Here is a 12,611-nt window from a genome sequence, read left to right on the forward strand (position 1 = left end):
TTGGCGATGTTTCGTCATGGAGACTGAATTTTCCGACTGTTGAGCCAAAGACACCTTCTTTACCCACCCTGGCGCTAAAATCGCCAATCACGATTTTGACATCGTGGCGGGGGCAGCGCTCATAGGTACGTTCTAGGCGCTCATAGAAAGCATCTTTTTTCACATCGTCCTTCTCTTCCGTTGGGGCGTGGGCGCAAATCAGTGATATGTTGAAGAACCTCGCTTTGATGCGGATTGTGGCAAGACGTTCATCCACCAGGGTGAATGCCAGGACTCGGCGACGGAGTCTCTCTCCCACCACAAATCCAACACCAAATTTGCGCTACTTTATATGGCCGCTGTAGTAGATGTCACAAGGACCCACCTTCGTCCGTCCTTGTCCGGTCCATCGGACTTCTTGGATGGCGGTGATGTCAGCCTTCAGTTGTATGAGGACATCAACCAGCTGGGCAGAGGCACCTTCCCAATTAAGGGTCCGTACATTCCAGGTGCATGCCCTCAAATCATGATCCTTAAAACGTTTGCAGGGGTCGTCATCAAAAGTGGGATTTCTCTTCCGAGGCTCTGATTGTTTTTTCGTTTGGGAGGTTTTTTTTATGTGGTGGGTTCAAAACCCTATGCACAACCGCAGAAGCGGGCTTCGCCTTCTCAATTTAGCTCGCCTTCACACGGATGTCTGTTAGCTACCCGTTCGATAGTTACTTAATTAATAATTCCTTTCATTAAACCCCTTTTTAGTTTGGGGAAATATATACGCTAAATTTAATAAGGATATATTATAGCTTTAAAAAATACGTTGAATGCCCCGCCTTTACGAGATTTAGATTTGGTTCCTTGGATCTCATTTTTTTGGGCATACTCGCGAATTAGAATAAAAAACGTCTGCAGATTTGAGATAGATTCTAGGCGCTTTGTCGATTCTTAAATTTAAGTGAGGGGTTTTTTTGACATCACAAAGGACTGTACTTTTTAGGGAATTATTGCAGAAAACTCGGATTATTTCATACCTTATATTTAAATATTTTTATTGACAAGGGTAATTAATATACCGTAAAGGCTTCCTTTTCCTTTTTGGCCTTCATCTAATCAGCTTTGAATTCTGTGATCCATACAAATGTTTAAATTAACTTCACCTTATCATATATTATTGGTGGATTACTAATGCTAAACCTCAAAGGAACCCATACAAATTATAGCTTATTTTCTAATTAGCGTACAAATGATGCCTTCGTGCGTCACAAACAAGCGATCCGATTTCTTAAAATAATAATTCACAAGGGAAACTTTTGTTGTTATTATTATTAGATATATAGTTACATGATATTTACGGTCTTGCTGACAAAACGAAAAGAGTAAACCACCCCGTCTCACTAGCCTAACTCATTGCTACCGTTTACGCACCCCCACGAGCACACGTTTTCTTTTGTACTTATCGAATACATTTTCCAATCCATCAAATCCCAGAAGAATTTTCATATGTTAAGATTCCATAAATAGCAGTTGTGCCGGCGTTGTCACCCAATAATTTGTTTCTAAATTTTTTAACCTATAATCAACCTGCCATAATTGAATTAAAGGGGGTTAATTTTACATTAAAAGACTTCTGCGGGTGCGAAATATATGTATCAATGAATTTCAATTGCATGTACATATGTATATACATATATCCCCAACACCCTTTCACAGTGAAATAAGAAGAATATGGGCACATTTACACAGTGCAAAAAGTCGAACTAAAGAAATACCTGACAAAAGAACCACATTTGATGTGTCACAGTTGGTGTATAATTACCAGATACCAGATCGGTGAAAGTGTCGAACAGTTATCATGGTTTGCTTAACTACGCACAATTTGTAAAATTTTAAAACGTGCAAACAATCAAAGCCTAGAGGATGGCCGTGTAAAATATTTGATCTGGAGATGCGAAAACGTATAATAGACAGAGTATGACGGAAGCTGTTAAAAGTGTTGGAAAAACTAAAGATTACTTCAACTATTAAGTCTGGTGAATATCTGTCATTGTGTGAGTCTGCATTTAACGCAGGGGGTTGGACCGCAATATAAGGCTCATACTGTGAAGATGTGGCTGTTCTATAAATGTGGGTAAAAACCCACAACCTAACCGAATCGAAAATTTGTGAATACATTTAAAGTAAAATCTAAACGGTGTTCTAAATATCAAGGAACCCAGAAAACCATAATAACGGAAGAGTGGCGCAAATTCACATATTCACTTTGTGAAAATGAATAAATATGAATCATAGATGAAAGAGTTAAAGGCTACGCCAAAAATCGAGTTTAAGAAATGCTTCGACCATTGGGAGAAGCGCTGGCATATAAAATAGTGAAACTAAACGAAAAAGTCATATGATTATATATGTATGTAACTCAAAATGATTGTAATAACGAAAGATTATTAATCCTTTTCCCTGTGAAAACGATAGCCTGAATAAATTAATGATTGAAACAACATTATCGGAATCTCATTAATATTAGCACCAATATTTTCAGTAGAAGGTTGAACTACGGTATCGGTATCTGAGCCCTTGAAAAGTTGTAACCTGATTTCCAATATTTGGATATAGATTACGCGAAAATATTTACAGTGCTCTAAGCTAGTAAGGGCGTGCCCAACATCTTTATCAGTAGCTTGGAACTACTTTGCAATTCCGAAAACTGCCAAGCGGACCAGCGGCAGAGTAGCAACATTGACATCGGGGTGAGGTCGGGTGAGGCAGTAGCGAGATCTTTCTGCCAAAGGTTAAAACACCGCGGTAGGCACAACTTCGGCGAACTCAACGAATTGACTGCAATCGACATTTGCCGACTTAAGTACTTTATAATAGAGGACAAAGCGCTTTGTCCACTCATAAGGGTCTTGGCGATCTGTCAGCAATGTTTGGAGTATTTGTTACAAAGCACAGTTGAAGCGGTCTAAGTGATACTTGCTGCAGTTGTGAAGATCTATCCCGTGATCTGACATAACCTATTTTAATGCTGTGTGCAATTATTTTGTGTTAATGTTTTGCTTTTATTATAAACTGATAAAAATGATTATTGTTGATAAATTTATTAGTTTGCTTTAAAAAAATATGTGGACTTCGAATACTTGTTAATTATTAACAATAAAGTAAATTTTAACATTATTACAGCAAGCGACAAATACAGTTTCGTTACCAACATAAGTTATATACTAAATTCCAGATATTTTACTATGACTTATCAGCATTTATAATAACGTCACATCAAGGTAAGTTGCTGCCATTCGTCATAATTAGTACGCAAATGCAGTAGCTTTTATTACAGTTAAATCTTACGTGCAGCGTTAAATATAGTTAAATTATTTTTACGCATATTAACACTAATGCATTTATATTTTTTATTAAAATTACAGTTACTAAAAAAACAAAAATTAAATTTTTTTGTTAATATTTTTAAAACTATTGTTTTACTCATCAACTTCTTTCCATTATACCATTGATTGAAATATTAGGCGAGATCATAATTTTTGTTAATTTTACAAAAAAAAGTTACATTTTTATGTAATATACTTATGCAAAATACAAGTTCGATAACTTTATATGTATACTATTTTGATATTTTAGAAGATTTATTTTTAACCATATACTAAAATGATTAGTATAACAGTGTATTAACATTTAATTTTGTGGATTGAGTAGAACAATGGGTAAATGTGGTGTACATCGATTTGAACAGCGCACAATTCTACGCTGCCGCTATACAGCGAACAGTCTCAAATCGCTAATGGCGACACAACTGTGGTGAAATCTTTATTATTTTAATTTATTAATTTAGAGACTGTTTGGTATGCAGTTGATAACGAGATGAGGAAGATAAGTATGCATTAATAACGGGTGATCCAAGTCGAGCTACTCTTTTCAATGGTTCAGCATGCAGTGAAGAAAATATAGCATCCGTAGCTGAGAGTGTACAAGAAGGTCGTAAAGCGTCGATTCGGCGCCGTTCGCAGTAACTCGGGCTGATGTATGGAACGACTTGACACATTTTACGTCGAGATCTTAGATTGAAAGCGTACAAAATACTGCTTGCGCGAGAACTGAAACGAAACGATGGTTTTCGCTCTATGGGGTCTTGAAATGTTCCAAAACGATCTAACGTTTTCGAAGCAAATTCTGTTCAGCGATTAGGCCCATTTCTGGCTCAATGGGTCTGTAAACAAGCGAAATTGCCGCATTTAGCGCGAAGGACAAACTGAAGAGATGCAAGAGCTGCCATTTCATCCACAAAGAAAAAGGTTTGGTATGGTAACCGTCAATGGCGACCGTTATCACGCCATGATAACCGACTATTTGATGGCTGAAATTGAAGGTCGTGATCTCGACGACATTTGGTTTCAACAAGACGGTGCCAGTTCCCACACATCGCACCATTCAATAGATTTATTGAGAGAACAATTCGGCGAGAAGATAATTTCACGTTTTGAGCTGGTTGTTTAGTTAGCCAGATCGTGTGATATCATACTGTTAGACTGTTTTCTGTGGGGATGTGTATAGTCTAAAGTCTATGCGTACAATCCCGCTTCGATAAGTAATGCATTAATAGTTGTAACTTTACAAGAATGTCTAACAAAATGCTTATCTTCCAGCTACACACGCAGGCGCAATCTTTTTAATATATAATATAATAAGGATTTTTAATATTTTTGTATTAAGAAACTACATTTAGGAAATTCTTTCGATTTCCAAAATCTAAATACACTAGCATGTTCTGAAAATCACGCGATTTCAATTCGGATCCGAATTGACAAGTCGTACGATATTTTATAGGCGTTTTGCGATTCCTTCGATTTCGTTTGATTTAGAATTTAAATTTGAAACATCTGATTTCTTTGATACAGTTTAACAAAACAAATAAAATATAATTCGTTGGTTCAAAATTTTTAATTAGGTATTTTTTATTCATAAAAACAATGTTTTTATGGCCGATTATGTGTTGAACGAACGTGTACTAATTATCGAGGTAAAATCGAAAGATGGCATTTGAGCGACCATTGTATTCCCTTGACTGCATCGGATTCCACGTGAGTATTGCTAAAAGCTTTCCACTTTTCGATTTGTGATAGTTTCTTTTTGCTTCAGGTTTGTCTCCAGCTTAAGTAAGCATGTATTTTAAGAAATACTAAACAAAATCATACATTTAGTCAGAGAAACGTCAATACGTAATTTAATAAAATTGGCAACTAGTCTTAGGTTTCTTGCTGAAAGTTCGTTTCAATGTTCAGTTGGGCAGGATGTCGATATTGGGTAGAAGCACAGCATCAACATTTTTATCTACATTGATTAATATTTTGTGTCATAAGTGGACTTCACTTTGTGCAAAAATTTGGAATATAGGGTGATGTGATGATTATATGAGTGAATTCTAAATTTCTTTTTGAGTTTCGGAAATACGTAGGGCGATTGCTGGTACTGGCGTAACCACGATTTCTCTGCTTGTCTGTGGACGTTCGTTCTGCCCCAAAACTTCGAGAATCTTGAAAGCGCTCAAAGGCCGCGAGAATTCCACAAATCCTGGTAACACATTCTTTGAATGAACCCTTGATTTTAATTTAAAATCGCTATCGTTTAACTTGCCGAATATGAAACGGGAAAATTGTAACGATTCCGATTTCCAGAACAAGGCGACAAAACGATTTAAGAACGGAAAATGTGAAAAAATTGCCCGAAAACGATTTGCAGAACATGCCTGTATATATCCAAAATATATTATAATCATTAAATAATGAAATTTGTATTGTCTACAATTACTTACTTGCGTTTGCCAGTATGCTCAAATGTAAAGATGTGCATACATACACGTGTGCAATCGATTGTTGGGTTGTTAAAATTTTTCATATTTACTTAATAATTATTACAGATTACGCAATTATTATAAACTATTTCAGTACTATTTTTCAATAATTATACTAACCAATTAACAAAAAAATTCTGTTGCTGAAATTTTGTTGAAAAAAATCTAATTGCATGCAATCAATACACAAATAACGATTGTGTACTTGCACTCATCGTTAATCAGCCTAAACTAAACAGCTGATTGCTTTCATTTCTTTTCACCCCACTATTATTTGAAGTTGAATATTTTTGAGCCTCTAGCTGGCTGCAAACCAAAATCTGGCTAACAGTGTCACTAATTCACGATTGCAATTAGCGACGTGAGACAAGCAGAAAACCGGCATTAATCAAATCAATTTGAACAACAAAATAAAGTCTAGTAATAATGGTCTAATTTACAATACATTTCATATTTATGCTAACCCTTACCGACGCTTACTGATAATGTCACATTTTTGCTGTTGACATTGGATTTGTTTCAGTTGCATGGGGCCTATATGTCGTGTGGCAGCCGCCGTGATGTAAGTGCTATAATGACGGCTAAGCGCTGATTCTTTATCGTCGGCCGCTTCTTTCAGTGTTTCTTGATTCTGTTGTTGCTGCTGTTGTAAATGCTGTATTATGCGTCGCACATGTAGACTCTTATGTCCAGCGGCATTTATTGTTATTGCGTTCGGTTCATGCTCACATAATTCAATTTGTTTCTTGCAGTTGCTGTGTCCCAATTCCCTTCCTTCTTCCAAAGTCATAGATTTTGAATTTAACATGGGATTCACTGTGGTTGTAGCGGTAATTTTTGTAGCATAGCAATCCTCGAAACCGATTGTATTACTTGTTGTATTGCACGCATTACCGGCGCCAAACTTTTTGATTAATTTTTCCACTGATAAGGGTTGTTGTTGCACCATGCGCCATTCTATAACCGCACTGGGATGATGGTGCATTGCATTGCCGCGTCTATGTGGCGTATTATTTTCGTTATCGGAATTATCATAAATTTGTGTTACATTATTGGCGATCGCGCCAAATACTTGCTGTTGCTGCTCCTCCTCATTTGTGTTGTCTGCGTTGCAGGAAAATGACTCCTTACTACGCTCATCAATATCATTGGCCACCACGTCGATTTCATCCTGTTCCGGCTCACACTCGTACGCGTCCGTCAGTGGCGTTAATTTGTGTGCTTGCGTAACAGGCAGTGTGTACAAGCTTTTATGCGTGGCATGCGTTACTTGTGGCTCATGGTTGCCATGTTCTTCTAGGTTTTTCTTTAAAATTTGTGTGTGCTCCAATGCATCAAAAGTCGGTATATGCTGTTCCTTATCTCTTAGCGTAGTCGCGAAAAGTTTTCTGTCGGGCGCCAAGAGCGACGCCACATCGAATTGCCGCTTATGCATGTGCGTATAATAATTAGTTTTTGTATCTCGAAGTGCGTTTGGCGCAACAGTCGATAGTGCTGTGCCATTGTATAGAGCATGTTTTGAGTTTTTGTGATTATCACTCAGCGATTGTTCAGCGCATAACGGCATTATGTTATCATTCGGCCGAATATTATCCACCTGCGCATTGTTACAAAATTTATAATATTCTTGTTGTAAACTAGCAGAATAGCCGTTGTTGTAGGCCGGCGCTGATGGCATGCAAGTGTACTGTTCCATTATAGCCGTCCCAAAATAACTGTCTTGTATCTGCTGCTGCGCTTGCTGCAAAGAAAACGACGACGGCATTTGCAGTAATGGATGCAAACAACTAAAGGCAAGCGCATTGGGTGTGCGAAAATCCTGTGTTGCCGTTAAACTGTTGCCAGGCGGTGCTATGCGCAGCAAACGTGTTGACGTTAATTGCGTGGACGTCAGATCGAGTGGCGGCGGACTGGGCGAGTCGGTGCTAGCATCATCTATGGATAGACCCATATGTTTGCGTACCTTGCGTTGTGCCTTACGCCGCCGGAAATCACCTCTACGAAAATCATCGATATTTGCTGGGTGTATGGCCCAGTAATGGCCTTTACCATTTGCGCTACGTCCCGATTTAATGAAGCAATCATTTAAAGAGAGGTTGTGTCTTATAGAATTGCGCCAACCTGGACCGCGTGCACGAAAATAAGGATAGTTATCTAGTATATGTTGATATATTTCGGACAAAACGAGTTTGGTTTCGGCCGAACTTAGTATTGCCATGGCTATGAGCCCTATATAGCTGTACTGTGGTTTTGGCTCCTCCGTACGAAACATGCGCTGCGGGAATAGTGACATTGACAGATCCAAACGGTTGCCATGCGCCAACGCCACTGGTACATATGGCCTAACACTGCTTATGCTAGGGCAGGTATAATTACTTTCCATCTTCATATCTATGGAGCCAAAGTTACGGTTGTTTTCACCATTTATAACTAAATGCAAACCGGGCACAGCGCTACTCGCATAAGCCGCTGTCGTATTATGTTGGGTACAACGCAAACGATCTATATTTAACGCGTAGTTATAGAGTTGCAAACGGTATTGCTCGAGAGGGCTGGGCGTTGCAACGTGACTAGTTTGTCCATCAATTTGCCGTAAGGGGGTGGTAGCATCCGTTGATATTGAAACTGCATTTTTGACTGCTGTAGCAACGGTAGCACCATTAGCATCGTACGTTTGTGGGAAACATTTTAATAAGTTCGAGTCCAAATATTTATTAAATTTTTCCATCGAATTCCCTAGTTCAGTTGTATAACAAGGAGCTGCCTTTTGACTGCGCGCTGAGTTTATAATCTGCATACTGAAATGACATTAATAAGTATAATTACACTATTGTAGTTAATTTTTATACTTAAAAGGCGTGACAGATTTAAATATACATACAGTTTGTCAAGAAACAGTTTACACATTGAAAATAAATACACTTTTTCACATTCCGCAGGAAAATATAATACTTTTTACTTCAGTTCAACATTTTTTAATCAGGGATGGTTACATACAGTATGTAAAGAACAACAAAAAACAAAAATCATGCTATTTTGTCATTGTCAAGAAACACTTTACACACTTCGTTTTTTTACTTGTTTAGCACCTGTTACACAGTTAAGCGTACTTTACCGTTACCTATTCTTCGTAAACACATTTACAATGAATTTGTCAATTAGTTGGTGATTCAGTTTTATACTCTCGCAACAAAAGTTTCTAAGAGAGTATTATAGTTTTGTTCACATAACGGTTGTTTGTAAGTCATAAAACCAAAAGAGTTAGATATCAAAATGATCAGGATGACGAGACGAGTTGAAATCCGGATGTATGTCTGTCCGCGCGTCCGTCCGTCTGTCCGTGCAACGGATAACTTGAGTAAAAATTTAGATATCTTAACGAAACTTGGAACACGTATTCCTTGGCATCCTGAGGAGGTTGCTTTCGAATGGCCAAAATCGGACCATTGCCACGCCCACAAAATGGTGAAAACCAAAAACCTATAAAATGCCATAACTAAGTCATAAATAAAGTTATAAAAAAATTTGGAATAAAGGATCGCACTAAGAAGGTGCATATTTGGATGTAATATTTTTGGGGAAGTGGGCGTGATCCCGCCTCCAAATCGGTTATTTGTATATATCTCGCAATTCAATGAAGCTATATAAACCAAACTTTCTGCAGTCGGTTCTCTTACTTACCCCACCACACCCCATGAAAATAATTGAAATCGGATAATAACCACGCCCACATCCCATACGAAGGTTAGGTTGAAAATTACTAAAAGTGCGTTAACTCACTAAGAAAAACGTCAGAAACACTAAATTTCACAGAAAGACTAAATAGCAGAAGGAAGCTGCACTCATATTTTTTTACAAAATGTAAAATGGGAGTGGCATCGCCCACTTATGGGTCAAAAACCATATCTCATGAACTACTCGACAGATTCTAATGAAATTCGGCATATAATATTTTCTTGACACCCTGATAACACAGATAAAACACAGAAATCGGTTCACAACCACAACTACTTTCCTTATAACTTAATTTTGAATTCCGGAATAAAACTTTACATAAGTAGTGCATATCATCTCGGGCTTCACTTGTGAAAAATTTGTCGAAAACGGACTATAACTTTTCAAGGCCTCAGATGTCGAACATGTTGATCTCAGCGCCTAAGGGTAAATTTTAAGAGAAAATATGAGTAAATCTCTCAGATAATTTAATGTAATTCAGAGGAAATTGTTTTCTTCTAATAGTGTGTCTCTGTTCCAAAATTTATTATAATCAGGTCATAACATCTTGAAGCTCCCATATACCAAATTATAGGTTTTTCAAAAATATCATTTCCTAGCTCCCATATCCTTAATTATAGGTTTTTTAAAAATACGGTGAGCTTTATTCTGCATATATGTATTGGTGAGATATCTTAGCAAAATTAAGTGAGCGTATATTGAATATAATGTACCTTGCTGGTGAAAATTAATCAAATCGGTTCAGGAATTACCTCAGCCCTCATATACTATATATGCTGATTTTCGTTATTCTATTGGACTTTATGCCGAATTTATGGGTAAATTTGTGTGTTATGTAAATAAAATTTCTTTAATAAATTACGAGAGTTTAAAATGTTGGGTTGCACCGTAACTTAGCCTTTCCTTACTTGTTCATATCTAAACTTCCCAATATTGACTTTTTGAAATCGATTATCCGGATTTTCCTTTGTCCGGAACACCCTTGGTTTTATTTCATACTGATAATCTACTGTACCAATTATTGCATATGATATTTTTATACGACGAATATATGAATGGATTACACTGCTATTAGTTATATGATTAGCTTATATGCCATGGATACACTTAGCGTCTTTGCCGCATTATACTTACGCAAGATGTTGCATGGAATATATGTGTGTGTATGTGTATGTGTGGGGGATGGGGTCATATGTAGAAGTTCACGCAAGTGAGGAAAGTTTCTGATTGCCATTCACTTGGGAGTGGCCAGGAACGATTCTTTTGCATATGACTCAAGCAGCTCACGACTTCCGGTTTTAGACCAAGTATCCCCTGGGTAGCTAACAGACATCCGTTTGGAGGCGAGCTAAAGTGAGAAGGCGAAGCCCGCTTGTGCGGTTGTGCGTAGGGCTTGGGACCCACCACATAAAAAAATCTCCTCAATGAAAACAAACACCGAGCCTCGGATGAGAAACCCCCCTTTTGATGACGACCCCTGCAAACGTACTAAGGATCATGATTTGAGGGCATGCACCTGGAATGTCCGGACTCTTAATTGGGAAGGTGCCTCTGCCCAGCTGGTTGATGTCCTCATACAACTAAAGGCTGACATCACCGCCGTCCAAGAAGTGCGATGGACGGGACAAGGACGGAAGAAGGTGGGTCCTTGTGACATCTACTACAGCGGCCATATAAAGAAGCGCAAATTTGGTGTTGGATTTGTGGTGGGAGAGAGACTCCGTCGCCGAGTCCTGGCATTCACCCCGGTGGATGAACGTCTAGCCACAATCCGCATAAAAGCGAGGTTCTTCAACATATCGCTGATTTGCGCCCACGCCCCAACGGAAGAGAAGGACGATGTGACCAAAGACGCTTTCTATGAGCGACTGGAACGCACCTATGAGCGCTGCCCCCGCCACGATGTCAAAATCGTGCTTGGCGATTTTAACGCCAGGGTGGGTAAAGAAGGTGTCTTTGGCACAACAGTCGGAAAATAGAGCCTCCATGACGAAACATCGCCAAACGGCCTGAGGCTGATCGACTTCGCTGGGGCCCGAAATATGGTTGTCTGTAGTACCAGATTCCAGCATAAAAAAATTCATCAAGCAACGTGGCTGTCCCCTGATCGAAACACGCGCTACCAAATCGATCACGTTGTGATAGACGGAAGACATGTCTCCAGTGTTTTAGACGAGCGTACGCTCCGAGGACCAAACATTGACTCGGACCATTATCTAGTAGCAGCAAAGATACGCACTCGCCTCTGTGCAGCAAAGAACGCCCGTCAACAAACACAAGGAAGGTTCGACGTCGAAAAGCTGCAATCACAACCGACAGCCGAACGATTTTCTACTCGACTTGCACTCCTGCTCTCTGAGAGCACTCATCAGCATCTCGATATGAGGGAGCTGTGGAACGGCATCTCAAACTCATTGCATACCGCTGCAGCCGAAACAATTGGTCTCCGGCAACGCCAAAAAACCAGTTGGTACGATGAGAATTGTCGTTCCGCAGTGGAGAGAAAACAGACTGCTTACCTCGCAACGTTGCGATCGACCACAACACGTTCTGGGTGGGATAGATATCGAGAACTGAAGAGGGAAACGAGACGCATTTGCAGACGTAAAAAGAAAGAGGCCGAAATGCGTGAGTATGAAAAGCTTGAAAAGCTGGCCGACATGGTTAATGCTCGAAAATTTTATGAAAAGATGAGGCGATTAACAGAAGGTTTCAAGACCGGAGCATTATCATGTAGGGACCGAGAAGGTAATCTGGTAACGGATGTCCAGAGCACACTGGGATTATGGAGGGAACACTTCTTCGACCTGCTCAATGGCAGTGAAAGTACAACACCAGGAGATGGCGAACCCGATTCCCCAATCGATGACGATGGAATAGATGTTCCATTACCCGACCATGAAGAAATTCGAATAGCAATTACCCGCTTGAAGAACAACAAAGCGGCGGGGGCCGATGGATTACCGGCCGAGCTATTCAAATACGGCGGCGAAGAGCTGATAAGGTGCATGCATCAGCTTCTTTGTAGAATATGGTCGGAAGA

General features: G+C 39.2%; 1 protein-coding gene and 1 long non-coding RNA gene across 2 annotated transcripts; both read right to left on the reverse strand.

The window, feature by feature from the left end:
- Positions 1 to 1,134: 1,134 nt before the first annotated feature.
- LOC128922935 (uncharacterized) lies at positions 1,135 to 5,880 on the reverse strand. The gene is made up of 2 exons (XR_008472111.1): positions 5,795 to 5,880; positions 1,135 to 5,728 (listed from the first exon to the last, which is right to left on the reverse strand). It is a non-coding gene; the product is annotated as an uncharacterized LOC128922935 (long non-coding RNA).
- A 41-nt stretch (positions 5,881 to 5,921) lies between these two features.
- LOC128923031 (uncharacterized) lies at positions 5,922 to 8,636 on the reverse strand. The gene has a single exon (XM_054235408.1). The coding sequence runs from the start codon at positions 8,628 to 8,630 to the stop codon at positions 6,300 to 6,302; it is 2,331 nt and encodes a 776-aa protein (XP_054091383.1). The 5' UTR covers positions 8,631 to 8,636; the 3' UTR covers positions 5,922 to 6,299.
- Positions 8,637 to 12,611: the final 3,975 nt, after the last annotated feature.

The sequence above is a fragment of the Zeugodacus cucurbitae genome, chromosome X, assembly GCF_028554725.1.
Source record: "Zeugodacus cucurbitae isolate PBARC_wt_2022May chromosome X, idZeuCucr1.2, whole genome shotgun sequence".
NCBI lineage: Eukaryota > Metazoa > Arthropoda > Insecta > Diptera > Tephritidae > Zeugodacus > Zeugodacus cucurbitae.